General features: G+C 50.3%; 1 protein-coding gene across 5 annotated transcripts in view; it reads left to right on the top strand.

Annotated features, from left to right (window-relative positions):
* HRH2 (histamine receptor H2) overlaps positions 1-27566 on the top strand; it is a 78193-nt gene that overhangs the window by 43638 nt on the left and 6989 nt on the right. For 2 of the 5 annotated variants that reach the window (XM_019450362.2, XM_019450364.2), the window contains exon 4: positions 6632-6790. The exons of 1 other annotated variant lie outside the window; for it this stretch is intronic. In XM_019450362.2, coding sequence (XP_019305907.2) covers positions 6632-6675 — 44 coding nt within the window. In that variant the 3' untranslated portion in view covers positions 6676-6790. Of the gene's footprint in view, positions 1-6631; positions 9575-27566 lie in introns of those variants that run through there. 2 more of the 5 variants (XM_053907105.1, XM_019450365.2) reach the window with 2 other exon arrangements.

A 27566-nucleotide genomic window follows, 5' to 3' on the forward strand; every position in this document is an offset into this window, starting at 1 on the left:
GAGCAAGGACCTGGGTTCAGACGTGAGCCCAGACCCTCAACACACAGTCCCTCAACCGCTGGTTCTCGGTGACCCTAAGGTACAAAGCAGCCAATGGCTGGGCCCGTTGCGGGAGACAAGGGAGGGGGAAGGGGGGCCTTCCTCTCCCAGCCCTTTCGCTGGAGTTGTCCCCAGGAGAAGGCATGGAGTTGACTGCGACCCAACGGCAGGAGAATGAGGAAGTCTCAAACCACACTCAGGACTCCTCGTCCCAAATCTCACACTTTCTCCGGCACATGGCTAGCCTCAGAGGTGCTGGCTGAAACGGCCGGCGTCCCTCGATGCCCTTCCTGGAGTTCCTGCCCACGAGGCTCTTCCAGGCTAGCCGCAGAGAGGTAGATATGGAAATAAAGCCGGCATGGGCTACCTCACACAGCAGAGGCACTGCCAGAGTGGCAGGGGAAGTGCTTCTGTTTCTGCCAATCTGTGAATTGGGGAAGTCAGAACATGGGAGAATCACTATCGAAACTGACATTTACTGGGTTTTTCCTTTTCACACACATGGCTGAACGCCTATGATAAACTTGGACAGTGGGGATGCAGATGAGAGGTCCGGTGCCTGGCTTTAGTCTGGGAAATAGACAGGGAAACTGATGGTTAACCCAAGGAGGTCAGGGCCTCAGCAGAGGGGCTCCAGGAGCTGGGGCAGATTTCGGCGATCCCGGGAAGCCTCAGAGACAGCTTCCCACAGGAGGTGATGCCTGAACAGAACCTTGAAACAGAAGTAGAAGTTGAACGGCAAGAAGAGAAAGGCATTTCAAGCAACGGGACGCGTGCAAAGACACAGGTAGAAGTCATAGCAGAGGGATGCGTGCACATGGTGGTTCCGTGTGATAATTTGTACCATAAGCAATAGAAGGTTATAGCAAAGGGCACTGACAGTCATTAACTGCATGTCCTGTGAGGTTGCTCTTATCAACTTATTTCACAGATGAGAAAACCCAGGTTCAGGGAGGACCTGGGCAAGGCTTCCTCTACAGAGCATGGCACTGAAATGAGATCCAGACTGTGGGTGGCTGAATATATTATAACACCCTCCATATGAAAAGAGGGGATTCAGATTCAAATTCAAATTCAGATTCTAGGAATATTACTAGGACACTGTTGACTACCAGCAGCAGAAACCCAGTTAAAAGAGGCTGGGATTGGTGGAGGTGGGGAACCGGCTCATAAAACTGCAGAGAACAAGAGTAGCTTCAAGGATGGCTGGATCCAAATGCACAAATGTCGTCAGAAATTTATCCTTCTCCACCTTTCAACTCAGTTCCACCCTGTGTTAACTTCAGCCTCTGTCGGAGTCTCCCTGGGGTGCCACCAGCAGCTCCGAGGTCACATCTTACCACCTTGGCAGGTCCAGTGGGAAATGTGTCCTTTCCTACGGTTCCAACTTTTGCAACCAAAAAGTTACAGGCCTACGTTTCGTTGGCTGAGGGGGCGGGGGGGGGGGGGGTCACGTGTCTACCTCTGCACCCAGGCCTGGAGCCAGGGCGAAGAGTAAGAGGTCAACCCCCTCCCTCACGTGGGCAAAGAGTGAGGAAGGCTGGATCCCAAAGAGAAGGGGACTCGACGATAGGAAAAGGTGAAAACGACAACTGCTTACCATAGGCACTTACTGTGTGGACACTGCCTTATGTGCCCTCAAGAACCCCATTTACACCCTAGCTTCAAGGGTTAGGGCTCAGGGCGGGACGGGCCATGGGACTATGGAGGGGGTCAGGAAATACTAACCCTACCAGTCTCTCTGGACTCTGTAACGTAGTACGGTCTACACGATATTGAAATTTAGCTGAATGTCTCATCCCAACTTACACCTGGCATGGATGGCAAACTAAGGAGCGGAGGAGGGCTCCATGCCACTAGCCTTTATTATGTTAAATATGCATCTTAAAATTATAAGAGGCTAGAGATTCCACAAGATAAGAAAGAAAGAGAATGAGGGGGGAAAAGGCAATTTAAAGGCAAAGCAAGAGGGGCGCCTGGGTGGCTCCGTCGGTTAAGCGTCCGACTTCAACTCAGGTCACGATCTCGCGGTCCGTGAGTTCGAGCCCCGCGTCGGGCTCGGGGCTGACTGCTCGGAGCCTGGAGCCTGCTTCCGATTCTATGTCTCCCTCTCTCTCTGCCCCTCCCCCGTTCATGCTCTGCCTCTCTCTGTCTCAAAAATAAATAAACGTTAAAAAAAAAATGTAAAGCAAAGCGAGAAAACACAGGAAAGGTTAGAGGTGGGGCAAATATAAAACACAAAATCACATTGAAGAAATCAGTCAAGGTATATCAGTAATCATGATACCTGTAGATGGAATAAACTGACCACTTAAGAAAAATAAAGGCTGTCCGATTTGTTTTTTAACCTAAACGTTTTTTTGCAAGAAATAGACTTAAGGAAACAAAAATGTTGAAAGTATAAGGAAAGAAAAATATAATATGCTAGGCAAATACTAACCAAAAGAAATCTGGGTAGCTATATTAATATCAGACAAAGTGAATTTTAAGCAAAATATATTACTAAAGATAAATATAGTCACCATATTTTGAAAAAGATTCTATTTACTGGAATGATAGTAATTCTCAACTTGTACATACCCAATAAACTAGCTTCAAAAATATGTAAAGTCAAATTTACAGAACTACAAAGATTAATCACAAACATCATAGATAAGCAATAAGAGTATGGGGGGGTATTATTTTAGAAATTTTAGATGTTACAGAGATTAAGAAAGATAATAAGAGTGCTGTAATCCATTCTATGCCCTAAACAACAGAAAACTCAGATATAGGGAATTTTTTCTAGCAAAATAGAACTTGCCAGAACTGACTTGGAATGAAAGAGAAAACTGGAATGGTCCTGTAACCATTAAAAATAAATAAAATGAATGAAACACCAGTAATACTTGGTTTTCAAAGGAGTTCTGCCAAGTACTCCAAGAGCAAATCATTCCAATTCTGCACAGACTCTATCAGAGGAGAGAAAAAGGGAAACTCTCCTATTCATTTGATGAGGCCATTATAGTATAAATTCAAAAGCAAGTATGAGAAGGACATGAATAAAAAAGAAAATGGAAACAACTCAGATGTGCATCAACAGGTGAATGGACAAATAAATTGGAGTACAATGTAATAGACTGCTTTACAACAGTGGCAATGAACTGCAGGGACATGCATCAACACAGTTTTAACTAACTGAAAAAAAATATGGCATTAAACAGTAACAACAACAAAAGGTAGCTACAGAAAAACAATCATAAGACATGATTTCATTTATATAAAAGGGAAATACTAAATTTTAAATACTTTCGATTTGTATTTTTAATCTTTCTTTGTTTTTTTCTGGTTTTTTTTTACAAGCGGTGGCATGTTTTAGTCCAGAGTAAATTATAGTTATTACATAAGTTTATGCTTATTACCTAAGTGATAATGATTGAGATGTATGCTGAGAGATTGTGTATGCCCAAAACCACTACGTGCATTAAATAACCAAAATTTTAGTATCTGCAACTGTGTATTAAGCGATAAATAAGCCAGTATTTTTTTCAAGCCTTTTAAATGCACTCAAAACGTCAAATAGGTGGCAGGTCTTTCCAGGCATGTGAAACTTACGTTTGCGGTTCCAAAATATGGTAAAAGTTGTTTTGTTTACAGCCGTAAAGTGTTGTGGAGCACTGCTGTGATCATAAAGTCTAGAAGGTTGGTTGTGTTTAGTTATAAAATGTTGTAGAAGGTTGTTTTGCTGACCGTATTATTATTGGAAATAGTCTACCTCAACTAATGCTCTGTGTTGTTGTATTAGACAAAAGTGTTTCGGTTGCAAGCGATAGGAATTCAGTTGGATAGCCCTTGACTTACCTTCGTTTCACATGCTCCCGGCTTCTCTGCCTCATAAGAAAGATACAGTAGTCGTGGAAAGGACTCTCTTTCTCCCAGTTTGAGTTATGGACTCACCTCTCAAGCAGTCACTGTTGCCACGTGGATAGCTTAATTCAAAAGCATCCCCTAGGGGATGGGGCCCAGTGATTGCACTCCCACCCGGACCACATGCTGTGGGGAGTGGATGGTTCCCAAAGGAAGGCATGTGGGGCAGATAAATCACATTTGTCCACTCAAGTTTTATTTCAAGATGATTATCATCTGTGAACAGCCTTGTGGGAGCTAAATCTGGATTGTCCCCGTTTGGAAAATGACAATACTGCTGAATTAATTATTATTTCATGAAAAGAAAAAAGCTGTAATTTACAGCCTCCCTCCCCACCACCCGACCCAAAAAGTAAAATGCAGGCAGAACACTGCAATATGTTTTTTAGGGATACGTAAATATTTGCTGAAACAAGTCAGTTCCTGGTAAATTCTGTTTCGTAACCTGAGAGGTGGTTATACTGGTATCCATTTTCATATTCTTTTATATTCTTTAAATGATGCATTTTTGTTTTTTATGTAGTCTCTTTGGGTGTATAATGTATTTCATTTAAAAATATTTAATGACAGAATGGACAGGTAACAAAAAGATATGGCTGAGTAGAGGAGTTATTTGAGATGTTTATTTTCTTTGTTTTGTTCGTCTCTCCGGCCTGAATTTCTTACCAGGATCATGTGATATTGCCATAATAATATTATTTTAAGTGATGTGGAAGCTCGTTAGAAGGGAGGTAGTTCTTTCCTAGCCACAGCTAGCTTTTCTTTGATAATTTCAGTGAAAGTCAGTTTATCAGAGCTGCGTCTGGAATGTTAATCCAAGGGTAGATACCTGCCTGCTTGGTCAAATATGTACACTGGCTGGCATGGAGGACTGGAGCCTCGGAGGTGCCAGGGGTATGACCTTGAGGTCCAGGCGAGGGCAGGTGTTCTGGGGAGAGAAGGGCTGGCCAGACCTACAGAGAGAGTTTGGGCCACTCGAGGACTCTAGCAGTGGCTAAGCTGGAGTGTACCTACACACCTAGGAAAGCTAGGGGGTCGGCGGCCACTGTCCTCTGTGTCTTACAAAGCCAGGCATCCAAACCTATAACCCCCATCTAACAGATTCTAAAGGCGAGCTCGGTGCTCTTTGCTCTCTTTATGTAGAAGGGAGGAGCAGGGAGTTTGATTCCTCTGGCAGCCAGATTACCTTAACAGATGATGGCAGGAGCTGAGGCCCCCTGTGAGTTTCACAGGACACCCCGAGGAACTGCAGTGGGTCTCAGGACCAAGCGATGAGTGGCTCCCAGCTTGAAACTGACAAGGAAAGTTACCACTCCAGCCTAGGCAGGGAAGCCAGAAAGTAGGAGGCATTGGTGGCTTTAGACAGAGCTATTTTGTCCTGCCCTGGAGCTACAGAGACCCCAGACAGAGTCTCTAAGGTCACCATACAATACTTAGCTTCTCCTGTGTTTGCACTGAGGGTGAGCTAGAACGTGTCGGGGACGAGGAACCACACTCCCCAAACCGCAGCTGCTTGCGCATTCCCTTCCCCATCCAGTCCAGCCCATAGTCTTCTCCCACCTGCATGATAACACACTTTGCGCTGAAATTTATTTGTGAGGAAACTTGATAGTGTCACCATAAACGGAAATGTACTATCACTTGTGGAAAACACAAAGAACTCGTGAACATAGATACGATGACACAAAACAAGGTCTGATCAAAGTTTGACCAGACCCAATCGCCTGATGAAAGCTCTGAGCCTGCCACCTGTTCTCGGTCATAAAGGGAGACCTGCAGGTGTTGGGTAGGTCTCCAGGCACTGAAAACAGGGGTGCCACGCTGAGCCTTTCCCTCTGACTTCATGAAGCTTGAAATAAAAGTGATGAGGGAATTCTGACTCCCTGAAAGTAGCTAAAGAGAAAAAGCAGGTCTGCCATCCACACTGCAGCAGGCAACGGGGCCAAGGAAATTTGTATGCCCAGAAGTGAGGGAAATCCTCTTATTCCTCAAAATGTATGCCAAATGCTTTGTTAAAAACTTTCCTACCAACCTTTGGGCTAACTCAGTCTTCAGCGATCTATTCTTTGATCAGATTGACTCAACAGAGATTAACGGAGGAACTACTATATGCCAGCCATAATTGTCGGGGCAAGTGCCTTGCCTTTAGGGAGCACACTTTCTAATGGACAGATGTGTTCGCAACTGATTTTAAGGCAAGGCTGAATAAATCTGTGTGTCTTCTTCTCCCAGCCTTCCCCCGAACTCCTGCAAGGCGTGCTGTAGATTGTTCGGGAATCATTTCATCTAGAGTCAGAAACAGCAAACATTACCTGGGCTCCTATTGTGAGCTAGACAATGTGTGGGATACCTTCGTACATATTGTGTAACACTTAATCCTGCCAATAATTGGAAAGGTGGTTACTTTTTCCTCCGTTTGGGTTCAGAGGAGTTCAGGGGCACACAGAGCATGTTAGAAGCAGACTTGAGATCGGAAAGCACGTCTCCTGGTGCTCTCCTTTGTGGGTTGAGGGAAGTCCCGGCTGCACATGGGCAGCCCTGGTGGCAAAGGAAGGGCTCCCACCCCATCCCACCCCACCCTTCCCAAGGCCAGCTTAGAGGAAGCAAAGGCCAGAGGCTAGGTCCTGGGCCCACTGGCCTTGCTCCATGGTCACCTCAGCCCTGACCTGTGCTTGTGTCTCCTCAGGAAGCCAGCGCTATCCTGCACTGTGTGCTCCGGCAACCTTCTAAGCTGCTGCAAGAGTCTGTGGGGGCTTAGGTTCCTCCAGAGACACGTGAGAGGCCCCTCAGAGGAGCAGCCAGGCCAGCCACTGTCCGAGGAGCCACTGAGGACACCACCCCAGGAAGCGGTGAGGACTCTGCCCTCCGAGGCTGTCTAGACCCAGCCCAGGACACAGAAGATACTGCTTCTGGTCACCAAGATTTGACTCCTGGAGCCATTAAGGACCCAGAAGCCCCCAGAGCCACCGAAGATGCGCCCTAGCCCGAGTCTAGGGAGTCCCAGAGCACGCAGCGGGGTGCCGGGGTCCTTGGGTCTAGTGTGGTACGGCCTGTCCTGTGCCGGGCATTCTCAGCAGATGCTCAGAACTCTCCTGGGTCTGGGTCCGCTGAATCCCATGGGTTCAGAGCTCACGTTGGTGCTGGCCCTGAGTCACAAGCAGAGATGGCTGGACGTTGGAGGTGCGTGCACAGGTGTGTGCATGGATTTGTACGTGCAGGAACGCGCAGGCCCTCTGAGCACAGCAGACGGCGTTGCCATAAAGAGTTAGTCTCTCACTCCCTCATGGGTTCTGTAGGATGAAGGAGAGGAAAGGAGAGGGAAGGGAAGAGAAGAGAAAGGAAAGGAAGGAAATTAGCCTTTAATGAGCACCTTCTGTGTGCCGGGTACGTCATCTACATGAGTTCACATAATCCTTATAACAGGTGGTAAGAATCACCAACCTACTTGACAGAGGTAGAAACTGAGGCTCAGAGAAGACCGGGGCCTGCCTCAGGGTACTCAGCTAGTATGTGTTCCCGGCTCACAGAAGGCACTCGAAAAATAGCTGTGCAGGGAATTAGCAAGTAGGAGCATGGGTAAAAAGCCCGGCTTCAAGCCCAGGCTCTTGCCATGACCTTGCACTGCTTCTCAGGAGAGAGATCAAGGTATTTCCTTGACTCAGCCTACCTGCCTCTTAGCGAGGCTCAGAGCCGGAGCCTAGGGGATCCCTTCATGCTGCAGTACTAACCCTCTCTGGTGCTTTTCATCAACAAGAAGTGGTGTGGAGCGGAGCGAGCATTCGAACATTCGGGGCAGGTCCGGGGTGGGCGGTGGTGGTTAGTGCGCCGGAGTCCTAGAGGAAGAGGTGGCCTTGCCGGGTGGGGGGAGTTGGCCCCACAGCGCCCTCTGCTGGGTACGTAACCTTGGGTGCGTCAGTAGGGATCTTTCTGACCATCTCTTGACTCCTCTGTCCAAGGGGGTAAGATGGCCTATTTACAGGGTTGTTGATGAGACCCAAGGCAGTGAGGGTGACGACAGCCTGGAGAACTGAGGGTGTGCGTGGACCCTCACTGCTAACCACTGCCACTGCCCCTCCCTGAGCCCGCTCCTTCCTTGGTTCCAAGACCCCCTCGTGGTGTCCCCCTCCCTGCACACCTATGCCTTCTCAGCCCTCTTGCGACTCACTGTCCTCTCCCCGGCTGTCCAGTGTGCCTGTCCCAAGGGCTTTCTCTTCTCACTGCGATTTCTCTCCCTCTGTGACCTCGTCTGCGCCCTCTTAACCGAAGTTACCAGGAGGCTTCCCTGTGAGGAAATGACTCACAGATTTGTACCTGGACCCCAAGCTTCCTCTGGGAGCTTTCCAGCCACAACTGTGGCTTTCCAGCCACGACCTCCAGCCTGGGTGTTTCAAAGGCACCTCGCTTTTAGCATGTCCACAACCACACTCTAGACCTTTTCACTGCACCTGCTCCTCTCCGGGTTCCCAGTCTCAGACAGACGTCTGCCACTGGCTTTAGAGCCCGAGCCACTGGCCAAGGAGGTCAGCCTTGGCACCTCCCTTTCTAGCTCCTCTTGCTCAGTTTTCTTGAGCCCTAGTTCCACACGTCCCCACCTTCTGCTTGATTCTCTGCACCTGCCCTGTCCCCACTCGGCCCCACTGCCATCCCTCGGTCGGGACAATTGAGACAGCTTCCTGACAGCTCTCCATGTTCCCTGCTGGCCTTCCTCCAGCCTGCCTCCCCACCCAACAGCCACAACGGGCTGTGCAAAACGCTAATATGGTCACGTCGCGCATGCAAGAAACCATCTTTCTCATGGCCCACCAGCCCTGCATGGTCAGCCCTGACCTGTCCCTCCAGCCTCCTCCTGCCATGGTCCCCTCTGTCGCTTCACCCCAACCCCACTGGCTTCTCTCTTTTGTTTGTTTATTTTATTGCTCTTTGCAGCTACTAGGCCATGCACAAGGCTGTTTCCATGACGTGAGACCATGAGATCTCAGCTGAAATATCACTTCTTGAGGAAGTCTTCCTTGACCCACCCTATTAGGTCAGGCCTCCCCCACATACCCCAGAACTGTCCTCAGAGGCCATTGATTGTTTGTAATTTACAGTCATCTGTGTGGTTCTCTGTCCGTCTCCCGCACTCAGGAGGTCATGGGCCCTGCCTATTTCTTTGGACCTTTGTATGTCTAGCCCCTAGAAGAGCGTTTGGCACATAGCAGGGGCTTTACGCGGTTTATCTGCCAGCATACTTGAAGGCATGATTTGCCCCAGTGGCCCTCAGAGATGCTCAATTTCTTGGCTGGATTCCATCTGGAAGTCCCAGAATCCCTTCCTCAAGTTTTCTTGGGGGTCTAAGGCAGGTGGGTCTCTAAGTCATGGCCAAGTAGTTGGAGGCATAAGACTGGTCTGGCTGATCACGGTCTCAGCTGGTCAGGGCTCCAACCCATCGTGCCCACACACCACCTGCCACTGCAGGGGCCTCCTTCGGGTCTGTCTCTGAGCTGCCGCCACCCTTCTGGAGGCTTCCTAGAGCCTCTGCTGGCTGCAGAAGTGGGGCACATGCTGTCTAGAGGAGGAGTGTCTGCGGTGGGTCCCCAAATCCATGTTCTGTGTTGCGACCATGTTCCAATAAAGCTATCGAAACAGATGCTGCCTTGCGGTTTTATTTTTTCACTTCCTGGTGAGGAATACTCCCCAGACTTCATCGTACGGCGTGTCTTAATTTAGAAAAAGAGTTATGAGAAAACACTGCGGTAAAAGCCAACTTGGAAGCTACCTTAAAAAGTAAAAGAGTCCTCGGGGAACAAGGGTTCATCATAGGACACCATGCTGGCAATGAAGGACAGGCTGGTCGGAAGGATCAGGCCTTTGTCCCGCTTGCCCTGTGAGCCAGGTACGTGGTAGGCTCTCGATAAGGGTTTGTAGAAGGGAGTGTTTCTGAAATTGCCAGCTTCCGAGACGCCTTTGTGAAGTAGGAGAAGAGGAGATCTTTAAAATGGAAAACGTGTCCATCAAGGAAGTCTGCATGCGGTAGAGTAGGCACAGGCAAGGGACCAAGAAGGTCAGGAAGGTCAAGAAGAAGTTCACGGAGTTTGTGCCAGGAGTGAGTCCCAAAGGCACCGATGAGAGGGTTTGGAAAGTGAAAGGGGGAGCTGACCAGAGTCGAGGTCACCATTTGAGGACAGGGCGGGGAGTAGTGTCCCCTGGGAGGGAAGGGAAGAGGCCGGAGGAGGCCGTGGAATCCTGAACGTGGGGCCTTGCAGAGAAGGCCCAGAGGCGCGCGCCTTGTCGAACGTCCCCTGAGGCAGAGAAGGGATTCCGTGTCAGCTCAGCCAAAGCTCACGGGAAGTGATTGGCTCAGAATGGGTTGTTACGTGGGTTTTCTCAGGGGAGAAAAGACCAAGATGTGCTAAGGGGGATTGGGAAAGATGAGAGTGGCAAATGGAGCCAATAGACGGTGTTAAGCAGTTTGTGTCGATGGAAGAAGATGACAGGGACGTGTCCCCCGAACTGTACTAGTGGGTGTGACTAATAGTGGGGCACTGCATAGGCAACCAGCCAGGGCTGGAAGCCTGGGAATCGCAATTCCCAGCATCCTATTCCAACCAGCTTAGGTTCCACCAATAGGGAGCTGGAGAGAAGCAAAACCATTATTGCTAACTAGGCAAAGAGGTGGGGGGGCGGCGGGAGGAAAAGGAGATCAGGGCATCTGGAAGGGCTGACCGCGGGGAGGCCCCCCAAGGCGGCTGCATTGGGCACAGGAGTCATGGCATGGCTTGGAAGGGTCTTCATCAAGAGAGGCTAAAACGATGCCGTGTGTGTTATGGAAAGATCATTCAGACTCGAGCTGAGGGAGCAGCCCCTGCCAGTGAGGGTGGACTGTAGCATTTTATAAGGATCTACCACAGGCTCTCCTGCAGGCCATAGACTCCATGCTGGGAGCCCAAAGGAACGGACCTTCCCCACCCTCCAGGGAGACCGGCTTGAACCTAAAATCACCAAGGAACCATGGAAGGAATGGGACACGGGGGCCAGTGCCGGGATGACCAAGGCCTGGTGGAAGGTGCAGAGAGCGGAGTGTGGGGAGGACATGGCCGTGGCAGCCGTGACCTTCTGAAGGGATGCGCTCCTGGGGCACGTGGGCCGGGCTGTGCTTAAACGCAGGTTAGAAGCGCGGTGGGTGGGAGGGGGGAGCGCTCAGAGCCGAGACTGTGGGAATCCATTTGGAATCCCATCTCGGCTGCATAGCCAGCGGTTCACCTTTGCTGACCCGACTGCAGCTGGAGCTTTGAGGGAGAATTTACCATCTTCGCTGTCCATCTGAGAGAGCTCTTTCCAGGCCACCCAAGCAGGAAATAATGGCCAAGGACACATACCTCCCAGAATTCCAAGCTTTCCAGGGACATTTCAGGAGCCTTCCGTGGTCACTAACACTCTGAAGAGTGGCTGGGAGAAGCTTCCTTTCACCCAGCTGGTAGCTCTAAGGGGTTCATAATCTGTTAGTTTTGGAGGTCACTGCAGGTGTCCGTGCCACATCCCCAACCTCCCCACTCAGGGCCACACAGCACAACGTGCCTCTCATGCCCTGAGATGCTGCTGTGCCAGCCTGGCTGGACCACAGCCCTCATTGCTGGGGCATTACCGGGGCTCTCATGTGCCCAGTGGTCCTGGCAGGATTCCCAAGGAAATAGTGTCCCAGAGGGACCTGCAGGCTCTGTGTGGCTCCCAGACGACCCTGTCATCTTTCAACTGACATTTATGAGTCCCTTCTTGTGCCCAGACACTATGTCAGCCCCTCCACAGACGCTAGCTCATTTCTTCCACCAGTCAGCCCTGCCAGGTAGAGATTCACGTCCCCACCAGCTGGGGCCTGAAGAGGGACACCAAGTGAGCAGTTAAAAACCCAAGTAAGTGACACAGCTGAGGCTCCAACCCAGACCCGCTTGTCTTCAAAATTGTAACATTCCAGAGAAACCCAGAGTCCCTTTGACCACCCTTCTCCCTCCTTCCCCCTAGCAATTCTCCCTGATGCAACCTCTGCTACCCAGTCTGCTGCATGGTGTTTGGTTCAGTTTTGTTTGCTTTAACATAAACGCCATACTCCACCATAGGAGCTGAATTCAGCAATGTGTCTCCAAGGGTCAACCACATTAGCCCATAAAGAGCTCCTTCATTGTTGCTAACTACCAGAGGGTGTTCTGTGGTGTCCCCCTAGCCATGAACGTTTGAGTCATTTCTAATTTTTAGCTGTTTAAACGATACCATGCTGATCGTCTGACAACATTTCCTTGTGCACATATGCAAGTGAGTTTTGGTGGTGGGGGGGGGGGGGCGTGCATGTGTGTTTAACATACCTCCATGTGTAATTCTGGAAATGGACTCTACGTGTGGCCCAATAGCGCTTCAGAGAGGCACAGATCATCCAAGCTCCCACCAATGACCCTGGCGGGTGGGGGGGGAGGCCTGTCTCCCTACAGCCCCACCATCCCACCTGTCTTTTCTATCATGCCTTGGCTTCTTCCATCCCCTAGAAGTTAGAATATTCCCCCTAGAGATGCCCTACCTCCGGTGAGTGCAGGACAGGACATTTAACTAGAAGAAATTCCCAAAGCTTTCCTTGGGCTCACCCCAGGCTTTCCATGAGCGCTACCAAGTCTTACCTTCCTCTGGGTCCCCAGGGAGGAAGCCAGCCTGCCCAAGTCACATAGGTGGTGTGAAAGACGGTATTCGCTCACAATGGCCAAAGTATACAATGCATCACTTTTTGTACATCCACGAAGTTGTGCAACCGTCACCACTGTCTGAATCCAGAACATTTTCGTCATCCCCAAAAGAAACTTCATTGGCGGTCTCTCCCCGACACCTTGACAACCGCCAGTCTCTTTTTAGTCCCTATGGACTTGCCCGTTCCATACAATTGGCATGTACGTGTACGGTCAGAGCAAGCTTGGCATTCACAGTGACACCCACCGAAATTCTAAAACCCAGTCATTCCTGTTGCTTACAAAAAAAAAAAAAAAAAAAGTCTTATATAAAATTAAAACTCTTTACTATGCTCCCCACTAGTTATTTGATTTGGATACTCCCAAAGGCAACCTAAGGAAGGAATAATAACCACCAAAAAATGAGAAATGTTTTGCTGAGTATTTTCAGAACTGACTCGCTGGGACCATAGACGTGAATGAGTGACTTTCTTTCTGTATCTGGTTGTTCTTACGGAAAAATCATTTTTCCCTTGGTTCTACTAAGTGTAGAACAGAGACTGAGAGACATAGATCTGGAGGGGGTGCCGAACTATTTACCTGCCCAGGTACCCATGCATCTACATCCAGCCCTGAGCCCAGCCAGGACTTGCCCCAGAAAACATCTTTTCTATTCTTAAGAAAATGTATCCAAAGCATGGAAATAGGGCTAAAGGTGATGGTGTGTCCTCCGAGTGTCATATTGGAGCGTGGCTAGCAGGCGTGACCAGTATTAGATGATTCTCTAGGGGAAGGGTCCCTTTGCTGACTACTTATTATTGATCAGGGACCAGAGTCTGCAGCCACATGTTGATTTGTACAAGACTGATCATTGCAGATGATTTTCCTGTGGCCCGGTAGAAATGCAAGTGACTTCTCTTCCGTAGAAAAGATAATGCCAGAGGTTATGGTTTCTTGTGCTGTGGGACACTGACCAGTTTTGTGTCTTGGCAGTCTTATTTCAAGGTTCTTCCTTTCCAGATACAGAGTTGTCTCTCAGATACTTCTTTGAGCCAACTTTACCACTTTGCTTGTTCCCCCCGCCCCGCCCCCGAATGGGTTCAATTAAACTCTGTTATGTGTTGACTATACATTCGCATGAGTTGTGTTTTTAATCTTTTGAAAATTCTGCTTTGACAAAAATCTTGTTTTTCTAACCACTGCAATGGGCAGGGGTGCCCCCTGCTGGCAGGGTTATTCCATCCATTAGACACTAGAACCACATGCTGTTCTGAGACCTACAAAGAGATTTGGGAACCGAAAGAACAAGTCAGAGCTTCCAAAATATAAGAAAATGTAAACTTAAAAAATGAATGATGCTCAGTTAAAGAGCTACAAAATACATTTTAGATGTCTACCATAGCTTGTCAACCATAGCTTCGGCTCAACTCATGATTATGTAAAAATTATTTTTAATATGGTATATTCTCAGTGGTCACAATTTCTTTTTTTTTTAATTTTTTTTAATGTTTATTTATTTTTGAGAGAGACAGAGACAGAATGCCAGTGGGTTAGGGGCAGAGAGAGAGGGAGACACAGAATTGGAAGCAGGCTCAGCACAGAGCCCGACGCGGGGCTCAAACTCACGAGCCGTGAGATCATGGCCTGGACGCTCAACCGACTGAGCCACCCAGGCGCCCCTCAGTGGTCACAATTTCTGATGTTAGGAATCCCTCAAGACAAAGCGGAAGGCATGGTCTGTGTGTCAGTTTCACCAAGTGTAAAATGGAAATAAAAAATAGTTATGTACTTGGGGACGTTCTCTTGGATTGGCAGCCTGTCCCACCTGCCCTACTTCTGATGGGGTCAACTGTACAGAAGCCCAGATACACTTGACAAGCCCAGCTGGACTCCCTAGGATGTGGTGGGAGAGTGTGGGCAAAATTCCTGCCGTATATCACCAACGCACTGTGCCTCTGTGGTCCTCTGTCATGCCGTAGGACCACTGTGGTGGGCCGGGGCCTTGATACAAGTCAGCTATTGATCTGGGCAACAAGAGACCCATCTCCTCTTCTGCACAATCCACCAAAGTTCATGGGAGAGCATACTAATAGAAGTCTTCTTCCACTACCTGGTGGCAACAGCTGTCCAACCACTTTGGTTTCATCGACTCCTGGCTGCAGGCTGCGAGGACATGACACCTGGGAAATGCGGAGAATGTTCTGGTTTTGAGCTGTTTTTTGAGCAATCAATTCACCAGTTTGTATCCATGGTAACCCCTTGGGGCAAAGAAGAGTTCTCAATAGGGATTCATATCTCCCTGTCCAAATGATCTTTTCAACTCTCCCAATTTTGATTTCGGTAATCTAGAAATAGCGATTTTGAGCCACCATGGACAATGGGGTTATAAATAGCATGACTACCTATTTCAAGCACAAGAAACTCTGAACCAGATCAAAATCACTCATGTGGCCACAGCGTGGGGATTAGGCCCCTGTCCTCGCGTCTCTGAAATTGTGGTCAGGCCCACCATATCATTGTTGACAAACAATGTTGGGTTATATTTTGACCCAAGGTAAGAGGAGAAAACAAATAGGCATACTGGATCGCAAGGTTTTGAGACTTTTACTGAGAAGGACCCTCACTCCTCTCTTGACCTCAGAACCCTAACATCTGAATTCTGGTTCCAGTTCAAGTTCTAAGGAAGCTTTAGGGCCTGTTCTTCGTTCATTTGTACTTTGGTTTCCCCATCTGTAAAATGGGAGTGACCCTTAGTGTAAGGATCAAATCAGGATGGAATGAGATAATGTATCAAAGTGCCCAGCACCTACTTGGTACCTAGTAAATATTTGCTTTAAAAGCTCCACAATTTTAAGGTAGATAACTGTTTTACATGTCACCAAATGAAGATGGTTAAGGTTCCAAGTTTGAAAAAAAATCCTGTAGTTTGATGTTTGATGAAGGTCCTTCCTGTACAGATATGCTAATCTGGGAGGATTGACTCCATATCTTATCAATGCATTAAAATGTTTTCACACCCCACCTTAAATGACTCTATTAGTGTTGAATTCAACTGCAGTTCACCAGCTGGCATAATATTACTGCTTGTAGAATATGTTTAAATATAAACATTGATTGGTTTTGATTTTGCAGTCTTTTTTTTTTTTTTTTTATTCTGGAATCAACCTTTTTTCTTTTGGCAATAATGCTGGCAAAAGCTAGATAGGGGGAGAATACCAGCCCAGTGAGAAGTGGGAGGGAGTCCTGAGCTGGAGGTTATAAATTGCAACAATAACCAAAGCGCGCATTCATTCGTGGGGTTGTTTAAACATTTACCCAAAATTGAAATAGGCTGGGACTTGCAAAAGAATTGGAAGGAATTGAAAATCCTTTATTTGGTAAGATCAGATCCATTCTTCTTCCTCAAACCAGTAGTCTCCAAAGACAAGTGGCGTGTTAGTAGGAGGAAGCGTAAAGGCTTTGCTGTTGTGCGTTGGTGAGTTAACGCTGCTGGGTTTGCTCCCATGCGACTTGTCCTTCCTTATCATTCCGTGCTCCTGTTGCAATGCAGGCAGCTGTCAATCATGGCTGCCCAAACCTGTGAGCACCCTCCCACGTGTTCAGGGTTTCCTCTGTTGTGAATTCCTCCTGCCCGGTGTCCAATGCAAACATCTGCATTTCCCAGCCTTCTTTGCCCTTCGGGTGCAGACATGTGACGGGATTTCCTGATCAAAAGCAGCAAGCACCTTCAATTTTAAAATCCACTCCAGGGGGTGCCTGGGTGGCTCAGTCGGTTAAACGTCCGACTTCAGCTCAGGTCACCATCTCACGGTCCGGGAGTTTGAGCCCCGCGTCGGGCCCTGGGCTGATGGCTCTGAGCCTGGAGCCTGCTTCTGATTCTGTGTCTCCCTCTCTCTCTGCCCCTCCCCCGTTCATGCTCTCTCTCTCTGTCTCAAAAATAAATAAACGTTAAAAAAAATTTTTTTTAAATAAAAATAAAAATAAAAAAAATAAAACCCCACTCCAGGCAGAAAGCGGTGGTCTCAGGCAGCACCAGGCTGATGGGCAGAATAAGCTTCAGAGGGCATCTGGTTCTGCCAAGGATCTAGGAGCTTCCTAACAACCCCTGTGCTAATAAATCTCTTCCTGCTTAATACCCAGCTCCTGGCATGTAAGAGGTACTCAACCCATTCTAACTGAGTGAAGGCCTGTCGAACCAGAATTTCTCCTGTGTATAGGTTTTCAAGAATCTGTATGCCTGGGGAGAAGGACTGAGTCTGTTTTGAGGTATATCCTCCCCTACTAACTGGGAAGGCAGAGGCTGTGTCCTTCAAATCCTTGGATGGCAGGGCCTGGCAAGTGCTTGGTTGGCACAGAGTAGGCCCTGACGAACCCAGAACTGGTATTATTTAATTTCCCCCATCCCTTCCTGTCTCTCCAGGGTTGTTTTTGTACTGCCATATCCCTGGGGGTACCTCACTCCGTCTGCGAAGGTTGGAACAAGGGGCCCTCCCAGGACCACCCCCAAACTCGGGCAAGAAGGGCCCCTGCTCTGGTTCCTGAGCTTTAGACAATTCTGCCCTGGACCTCCAGCTGTACCTCATAGGATGTGCCCAACAGGAGCTCAACCCTCCCCCACTTCTAAACCACACTCGAGACCCTGGATTTCCTTGGCCAAACACTGCTAAAGCCCAGTTCTAGGGCCTGCAGGAGCCTTTCCCTTAGATCCAACACCTTGAGGCAGACCATGCCAATGGTGTGGGCATGGCTGGATCCAGACGTGGTTATTTGTTGGCGGGGAGGGGTTGGTATATGGAGTTTTAACTCTTGGGCGTGTACAAGACCCGGGGTGTATGAGACGGATGTGTGTGAAGAGAAGCGGGATGGCCTCATGCCACAACTCCAGCTCTCCCCTTCCCACCATGCTCTGGCGCAGAACTCCAAGGAGTCCAAAGATTCTAGAGTTGAACCTGACCTTTCAGGTAGTTTGGAAATATACCTGTCAAGGTCAAAGGACAGAATATATTTAATTTAATAGTTTATCCATGTACTAGTTACCTATTGCTGCATAAGAACTTAGACCAAAATTCAGCAGCTTAAAACAACCCCCACTTATTATCTCACAGTTTCTAGGGTCAGGAACCTGGGATCTGCTTAGCTGGCTTTTCTGTTTCACAGTCTCTCGAGAGGTTGTGATCAAAGTGCATCAGCCCAAGGTCTGCGGTCTCATCCAAAGGCTCAACTGTGGAAGGACTGGCTGTCAGACTCACTCACTGGTTGTTGGCAGCATTCCGTTCCTTCCTGCCCAGGCCTCCCCCACATGGCGGCTGACTCCCTCAAAGCGTGCAAACCCGAGGCAGGAAAGAGAGTCTGTTAGCAAACCAGAAGACACAATCTTTTCTCACCTATTGTGGAAGTGACGCCCCTTGCCTCTGTCATATTCTACTAGTTAGAAGAAGCAAGTCACTAGGCCAGCCCACGTTCAAGGGCAGAGCACCAAGCCCGCACCTGGTGTGGCCAGAATTCCCATCCCAGGGGTCTGGCAGAAGCCAAATGCTTCACTCTGAGCCAAGCCCTGGGTTGTGTGCACGTTGCTCCCACCCAAGAGCCCAGCGTTCCCCAGAGCACTACCCTGCACCCTGGACAGATGAGCAAAGCTCAGTTCAGAGGGAGCTTCTGTGAAGGACAGAAATTACCACCTCCAGTTCCAATTACCAGCTGAGCTAATTGCAAAAGTAATTGCAATTGAAGGGTCTAATTACCAGGCTGGGCCAGACAAGCGCCTCCTCCCCGCCTCTGGGGAGCCTCCTGCTGCCTCCTGGGGCTGCAGACATGGTGGGAATCTTATTCTGGAGAGAACAGGACATGTCCCAGAGACCAGATTGCCAGAGAGAGGCCACCATCTGCACCCCTCCCCCAACACCCAGATAAGGCTCCCCAGGCCCAACAGTGGTCTCTCCCCTCGCATCTTTGCTCCAGCCCTGGACTCTTAAGCCACTTGACCTACTCCTGTGCTACACACCAAGAGCCAAGAAATATGAACTGAGGACTCCTCGCACTGGCATCTGGGTCTTAGTCCTCTCCCTTGCCCTTCCCTCCCCCACGTGTCACTATACCAGGCACGCATTGGCATACCACTATCTCCCCTGTCTGACCCGGTGTTGGTCCTCAGCCTGGCTCCTCGAAGAACACACTCACGCCTGTGTGCAGCTGCCAGCCTCTGGATTCTACTACCTACCTGCAGATCCCATTCCTGGCACCTCCCGCCAGCTGCATCCCAGCCTGCGCAGCACATCCGGCCCAGGAAACCAGCTGGGTCTGGCCTGGTGAGCTCAGCACCCAGCACCCAGCAGGTGCTCATGTATCTCTGCGGAGGAAATGAAGGCAACGAAGAGAGACCACTGAGGCAGTGTCCTCCCCTACTCTGCAGCAGCTCCAGCTGCCTGCCACCCTCCATCAGGCACCCTCCAACTCCCACTCCACACCCCCAAAACAGCTGTCCTTGGACCTAGCCAGGCACACACCGTCATCCACCCTCTGGAGCCTGGAACCGGGGCGAGGCCTACACAGATCCTGGGGTTAGGTCCCAGCTCCCCAAGGTGTGCGTTGTAGAAGAGGGACTGCTGGTGGGCTCTAGGTGGGCACCTCCTCCTGGCCCAGAGACTCCTCGCCTGTCGCTGGGGAGAACAGCACTGCTGGAGGGCCAGGGCCAGCTCTGCCAAAGCCCAGGAACCATGGCTGGCGTCCCTCTGCCAGGATCTGGGGGTCACGGTGGGAGAACTCGCTATTCTGTCAAAACCTTTCTAACTCAGGGGGAGCCTGGCCACTCTCCCGCTGAGCACCTTTTAATAGGACCCTATTGCCCTCAGGACAGAGCTGAATTTCTTAGTTGAGCCAACCTGCCGCTCTCTGCCTCTATCATTTCATCCCTCCTCTGCTCCCCTGCTGCCCCAAGGCGCTCCCCAGGGCTCTGGCCTGCCTGGCCTGGTCTGCCTGCTTCACGACCCTGGGGTACCCCTGCTTTGGCTCTTCCTTTGGCAAAACCAGGTAAGGTGGAGCCCCTGAAGCTCACACAACTTGGGGTGGGTCCTGAAGGAAAAGAACACAAAATGATGAATGCAAAATGATGAAGTCAGAGCCCTGAAAGTGAGGGTCCCTGAAGCTTTGGGCCATTGGCCACATGGCCACTTGCTGCTCCCTCTGTAGCCTTCTGACCTCAGCTACCCAGCACACTCACCTGACCTGTTACCTTCTTTGACCAGCCTTTCCCTGGCCCCTTCGCACCACTCCCCATACCTGCCCAGGTTAGGGTTCCCAGGATGCCCTAGGCATGGCTTCACAGTGCCCATATCGCCCTGCGTCATAAGTATCTACCTGTGGGCCTGACCCTTCCATGAGGCTGGGGCCTCCCTGCCGGCAAGGGGAGTGCCAAATCGTCAGCATTTTGTTCCGCCCGGGCGTGCAGGTGTCTCTGGAGATAGGTTGAATCAATGAATGAACACTTTTCCCACAATCAAGTAAATACATGAACATCTCTTATCTCTTCTGGAAGGCTTCAATGTTCAGCTGTGCAAAAGCAGGGCTATTCCACCAGGAAGGTCTCCCCAAACCCACTCACAGACGCAATCAGCCTGAAACTCCCAGCTAAACCCTCCAACAGCCTGGAGGCCGGGCTCAAGGAGTCCACCAGGGGGCAGTGTGGGAACATGGATGCTTATCTAACAGCACCTTGCAAGTAATTGCCCTTCCCTAAGCCTTCTGCTTGCGGAAAGGATCTCCACCCAGCCCCACCATCCTGCGGCTCCCAGAGCTCCAGCTATTCATCCGCACTCTTTACAGCAGAAAGCCAGGGCCGAGGAGTCAGGCAGATCCAGGATCAAGCCCCAGCTCTTCCATTTCCATCCTAGCTGTGTGAATGTTGACAGGCTCCTTTCCATCTCTGAGCTAGTCTTCTAACCTGCAGGGTTGATGTGATGCCCGTGGGAGTCTCTGAAAATGGTAAACTGCCAAATTCAGGTTGGTTATTGGTTAATTCATCATAAACCATTGTCTCGGTCCACTGTCTGATTCCCAGATGATGCCACATGAACTGGATTTCAGCTGCGGGGGAAGATGTTGAAAATGCCAACCCTATAATAAGGTTATAAATGCTCTGATTTAGTCTTTATTAAAGACATTATGAGCAGTTTATTGATTTTTTTAAGGGAAATGAGAGGAAGCAGGAGCAAACCCTCCTGGGTGCCAATTGAATTAGCAGCTGGGAGTTTATTACATGGGAGACACGGCCGAGCGGCGTGCCGACACTGGTTTCTGTCCCTCTGCTGTCTCCTTCCCCTGCCACAAACCGTGAGCTCCTCCAGGCTGTGAAGGAGATCAGAACCTCTCTGGAACCCCAGTGCCCAGCACAAGGGCTAACACACAGTCGGTGCTCAATTAATGCACACTGTGTTGCTCTAAGGAAGGCTTTAGAGAACACTTCCTTTCCTACTATTCACTTGGGTTTCTGTCAGCATCATCAACAGCACTTGGCTGCAAGCCCTAAACCCTGACGTGAGGGAACTTAATCTACTGGAAGGATGTCAGGTAGCTCCCCAAATGAAATGAAAGCCAGAGGACTGAGCTCAGCAAATGTCAGAGCAGCTCAGGGGTGGGGGGTGGGAGACACTCTCCTCTCTGCCTGGTTGCCACCACTGCGATGAATGACCTCTAATAGTCTCTTCCTAGGATTCAAAACTCCTGGAGAAAGGCCATGCCTTTCATTGGCCTGGTCTGGAGAACATAGCCACCTGGCTGGATAGCCCCAGGACAGCCCCACCCACAGTGCACGAGGGGCAAATCCCCCAGTGAAGGGGGCAGGGACGCTGGATGGCCAATGACCATCAGGTCCATGACCCAATCCAATACAGCAAGTCCAGGCTGGGACTCCAGTCCCCGGAACTCCCCTGCAGTTCCCAGAGCCCAGCCTTGCAGCACAGAGCATGGGAAGGTGGCCGTGTGTGGGTGGAGCAGGTAAGACTGAGGTTCCTCCTTCAGAGTATGGGAGAGCCGGCCGAGGAGGCAAGACCCTTGGAGGGCAGGGCAGAGTGAGTGAGTGACAGAGAGAAGCCTTCAGTTCAGTTACAAGTCCTGGGAGCTCATCTCAGCTTGCCCGGCTTCACTGGGCCTCAGTTGTATCATCAGTGAAGATTGTTCTGGGCAAGCTTCCCTGTCCTCCATAGTCCCTCTGTTCAGCAGAATCCAAGTACGTGGGTCCCTGAGGCCTACAGAGACGCAAAGACCCCACGGTCATTGACCACACACACACACACACACACACACTCACTCACCAGACCCCAGCAATAAAGAGGCCCCTTCTCTCAGTCATTAAACAGCAAATTTCTAGAGATGGGAAGCTGACCTTGAATTAGCTCTTTTGCTCATTAGCTGTGTGACCCTAAGCAAGTCATTAATCTTGAAGTTTCAGTGTCTTCCTCTGAAAAATGTAACACCTTCCTCATAGATTTGGTGCATCACATGAGGCAACACATGTGGGAGAACTTTGTACATTGCAGAACCCGGGAACTAATTTTACTTTTCAGTGGCAAAAGCCCTTTTATTTTTATCTGGGGGTAACAGAGCCCTTTATGTCTCCCTGCATTTTGCAGACTGGCTCATTGGGAATCCCGTAGCCACCTGGGTCCAGCCCTCTGCTTGCAGACCCATGCCACAGAGTCCTGCGTGAGCCGTCCTGGGCGGGGGGTGGGGGGTGCGGTCCACGCGGCCCATTCCTGCCATCAGAGACTCAGCCAAAGTGTGTGTCAGGGCCCCTGTCTACACCTAAGGGCGGTACTTACCGAGGCTACCTGTGTAGTTAGCGTCATGCCAGCTGCTGCAGAAATAGCCCCAGAGGCCTGGGAACACTCACACCCAGTAGGAGTTTATTTCTTGCTCGAGCAATAGTCCAAGTCAGGAAAAACCAACCCATCCAGAGGGGCCCTACGTTTCCGAGTTTTGTCTCATTTCAGCCTGCAGCCGGGACAGTTGTTGCCTGAGCATGTGGCTTTCTGGTAGTATCTTGCTGTGGGCAGCAAAAAGGAACAAATGCACTCTAGCTTTCAGGCTCTTTTCCTCTTCCATGTTGGGCAACAATTCATTAGATGTTCTCAACTGTGTACCAGGAGTCCCCAGCTTTCCCGCCTGTGAGTGCTGTGTCCTCTCCACCCATTGCCCAATCCCAGACCATGCCCTGTATGTTGTTATGGCAACACCTTCACTTCAAGGCACCAATTTCTGTATTAATTTGAGTAATACAAGCTGCGGAAATGTAGCTCCAAACCGAATAAGGGTTCGACACGTCTGAATTGGTCGCTTCTTCATACGACAGACCTGAGCCTGTATTCCTAGTCATCGGGGGTTTCCTCTTCACCAGGATCGGGGAGAGGCTTCGCCATGTGTAGTCTTATCCGCCTCTCTTGCCAGCCTTGGGAAGGGGAGACAGTGAGAAGGGACATGCTTGCTCCTCAAAAGCCTCAGCTCCAACCAGCCAGGACTCAGAACTCAGCCCATGGCCACATCTAACTTACAAGGGAGGCAAGAACCAGGAAGAAGAGAAAATGGGTTTTGGGGGGAACGGCCAGGAGCCAAGTCCAGCTCCATCTTTGGGAGGGGTTTTCTCTGACCCACCCCTCATGCCTAGTGGCGCACATATGGTCATTCATTCATTCAACACATGTTTACTGAGCACCTACTATGCACAGACCCTGTGAGGGGAGGCAGTGACTGATGAATCAGACACTGATGCGTGTCCACAGTGAGCTCACAGCCTAATGGAGAGACCAGAAACGTACAATTCCACCCCAGTGTGGTTCGAGCTGGTGAAGAGTGTGCAAGTGCAAGGAAGGGGGGTTTTAAGGTGTTGAAGTTGTACATGGAAGACTTCTTGGGGGGGGGGGGGGTGAGGTTTACACTGAGGCCAGTCAGCTGTAGGCACTGTCCCGATGGAGGAGGAAGGGTTCAGAGTAAGTCCCAGGCAGCGGCCAATCTGAGCCTGGGGCAACCTGCCAGGTGGGGCGGGGCTGGTTGAGAGGAACAGACCCGAACCCCAGCTCTCCTTCAGCAGTGAGCCCCTGGGAGATGACTCTCTCTTGGTGATGGAGGGAGGCCAGTGCAGAGCAAGATATCCAGAACGTGAGATGTCAAGTACTAAGGGGTGTATTCGTTTCCTCTGGCCGCTTGTAACAAATGACCACAAACTTACTGGCTTACAACGACACAAAGGTATCACTGACCAGTCTAGAGGTCAGAAGTCCAAGATGGGTCTCAAGAAAACTCCAGAGGGGAATCTGTTTACTTGCTTTTCCAGCTGCTAGAGGCCACCTGCATCCCTTGGCTCATGGCCCCCAGCCGGCAACTGCATCCCTCCAATCTCTGCTTCTGCCCTCACAGCCCCTCCTCTGCCTCTCCCGCTTCCCTCTCATGCATAAGGATACTTGTGATTATATGGAACCCTCCTGGATAATCCAGGATTGTCTCCTTCTCTCAAGGCTCTTAACTTCATTTCCTTGTGGAAATACTTCTGCACATTGTTAACCCAGGGTTTGGGCCATGACCCAGTCGAAGACCACCAGAGCCGTCCATTGCCAGGTTCGGGGCTAGGCACGGCCCAAGCCAGGGCAATGACTGTTCTTGGAACTTATTACAGAGCTATTGGGGAAGAAGTGCTATGGTGGCTATCTTTGGGAGAATCCCTCTGAGGCAATACACACATAGGGAAAGCAGATTTGAGTAATGGAAAGAGATGATGACATTGTTTGAGAATATGGATCTAGCTATGCCTGAAGCCAACTCTGGACTTCTCAATTACATGAACGAAAAAAAAAAATCTATTTGGGTTCCATTCCGTTTCTAGCAGTTGCAACCAAATAGGTACTGATAAATCCAGTCTCCGGCACTAGCCTCAGGCTTAGGGACTGCCTGCAATGTCCCTCTCCCTTTCCCCAGGCTTCCCCATCCTTCAAGACTGTTTCACCCCACCTCTCCAAGGAAGCCATCCCTGATTCCCCACACTCCCAGCTCACCTGCCCCTACCTAGAATGCTCCCCATAGGATCCCAAGCTCTCCAGTTGGCCACCTCAGCCAAGTGCCTTCCCACTGCCCCCTTGACCTTCCTTGTCCTTTCAGCCTTAGGGATGAGCTGCCTGTCTACCCTCTGGTCACTTACATCTGCTAGAACATGACCTTCCACCAATCTGGAAGGACCAGATGCTAAGCTACAGGAGAGTCAACAGCTGCCATCCTCGAGAGCAGGGAAAGAAAAGCATTATTGGTCCTTCGCCAAGGGTTGCTGCGCCCTGTCCTTGACAGGGCCCCAAAAGCCAGCTCAGAGCTTCTCACCCTGAGGTCTTCTCTACAGGGCCAAGGCCATCCCCAACAGAGCAGCAGTCAGATCATCAGTCATTTCCCCCGGAAACAGAGAATCAGGAAGCCTCCTTGAAGATCCCGGTGCCCTAATCCTTCCATACCTCTGATTCTGATCTGATTCTCGGATTCTGATCTGATGCACAGCCAGGGTTGAGGACCACTGCCATCCCTCAACAAACTTTATGATCTTTGAAGGTTTTCTTCACACTTCTCTCCTATAGGACTGACTCCTCCTCAGCTGAACTCTGAGATATTTAGGCTACTTTTTTTTACCCCATAAAAATCTCCCTTTAGGAACTCAAAATACTAAAGTAAAAGTGATGGATCAGAAAAAAAAAAACTTGAATACCTCCAGACACAGGAAGCTCACCACTTCTCTGGCAAATCATTCTCTTGATGGACGGTGGATCCAGGTCTGCCCTCTAAACTTACTTTCCTCCAGCCCTCTGGGAAAGCTGACAGAGCACCTCTCCCCCTGGCCTTGACCCCCCAACTTTCCAGTGCTGGCCTCAGCCCCGACACTCGCTGGCTGTGCAGGAGGACAGTCTCTTGGGTCCCCTACCATTGATACCCACATTTCCACAGACCCCTCCCTTCTATTCCAAGTATCTCTAGCTGTTTCCTGGGGAGTCTCTGACATGGGGTCCCGTGCCACCTCACGCCACACCTCTCTCAGCCCCTCCTCGATGGGAACACGCACTGTAAACATTGTAGAACCATCGAGGCTGCCTCTGAAGAGAACACGTGTGGCTGCTACAGCTCTTCCCACAGAAGGAAGATGTCGCTGCTGAGAGGAAGGTGCAATGAAAATGTGGGGTGCTGCAGGGGTGCAGTGCGTTTTCCAGATCAGAGCATCAGACTTGACGATGCTTCTCAGGGAGGCTAGGCGAGGCCTCTGTTCTGCCGCAAACCACCCACCTTCCAGAAGCTACTCCCAGACCTGGTGTGTATGAGCCAGGCTCTCCTCCCCAGCCAGCACAGCCCAGCAAGCTGCGTGGGTACACAGCCTGGCCAACTCGGTATGTAACAAGAGCCACGAGGCCCATGATGGCACAGCGGCAGGGGGGTCAAGAGAGCCCCCATCCCCTTATTCCATGAAACTTTTTTGTTATTATAGACACCACTTATGAGTCCCCACTGCACATGCTGTAGGCTCCAGCTGTGCAACCCTGGGCAAATCAGTTCTCATCTCTCAGTCTATTTCTTACCTGTAAGACGTGCATGATCCTCGTCTCTGCCTTAAAGGATTGTCAGCAGAAATGAATGAAACGAGTAAGTCCTCAAATAATGTCAGCTGCTGTCACACTTCTTCTATCCTGACCACCACACAGCTAGAAGGGGAGGAGGAGACTGAGGCTCAGGGAAGCTCTCGACCCCACTCAAGGTCCAGCAGGGAGAACTGTGGGTGAGGCCAGAAGCCCTTTTTCCACCATGCCATTGTGTCCAAACTTAGGGACTCCATTGTCATTCCCAGCAGCACACCAGGGGTCAGGGGCTCTGAGGCACATCGGGCCTGGTCCCTGGTCCAGTGGAGGCAGACAGACACACAGTAGCACTGCCAGGGAGGAAGAGCTGTGATGGGGACCTAGGGAGCTGGGGAAAACCAAGGAGAGTCCTCACCCAGACTGGGGAGCCCTGGGGAGACACAGGAGAGGTGAATTCTTAGCCAGGCCCTGAGGGCTGAGTGCCACATATGGAAGCAGTCCCCCAGTTCCTCAGAGAAGCAGCTGGAACAGTGGTAAGGACATGGGTTAAAGCCTGGTCTGCCCCTCAGCCGTGTGAAGAGTAAGTCTGCCTCTCTGAGCCTCCGTTTCCTCATCTAAATAGCAGGGGACTTAGTAACAGCAAGATCACGTTGGTGAAGATGCCTGGCGCCTGGTAGGAATTTATAGGCTGCAGAATCTCAGTCTCCGACCTCTTACTAAGTGCCTCCTGCATGCCCAGCCCAGGATGGGAGATGGTCATCATCCAGTTTGCAGACAAGGATGCTCAGGCTCTAACAGCTGAGGGACTTGCCTAAGGTGGCACAGGTTCACCGCCAGCTCTGCATTCACTGAGCGCTTACTAAGTGCTCATCACCTCAGCGAATCCCCCGAACATCTCTGGGAGGATGGCGTTGTTTGTTTCCATTTCACAGATGAAGAAATGAAGGTCCAGGATGCGGACCTGCACAAGATCATCAAGGGGCGGGGGGGCGGGGGGGGTGTGGCTTGACAAGGGGCCATGATGAAGGCCAACCTCAACCTTCTTTGGATCTCTACACCAGTACCTCTGCCACCAGGCTCCAGATGTGGCCCTGGACATACCTAGAAGTTGACCCAAACAACGTGGTCCCACAAGGGTCTTTGAGGTTGACTCTGAGATACCCAGAACTGAATTCTCAGAGGAAATAAGCTTATTAGAGGGGGTTGAATTTGCTGCTAATGGAACAGTGGTGGGCATTGGTTGTTTCTTCACCTGTAAAACAGAATGATAATAATCCTTCCCAGTGTCCCCTGACTCAGATAGCAGAATCCACCCTGGTTTTCCTGCGGGACCCACCCATTGCCTCTCTCAGCC

Source organism: Panthera pardus, unplaced genomic scaffold (genome assembly GCF_024362965.1).
Source record: "Panthera pardus isolate Hobbes unplaced genomic scaffold, ASM2436296v1 HiC_scaffold_2, whole genome shotgun sequence".
Taxonomy (NCBI): Eukaryota; Metazoa; Chordata; class Mammalia; order Carnivora; family Felidae; genus Panthera; species Panthera pardus.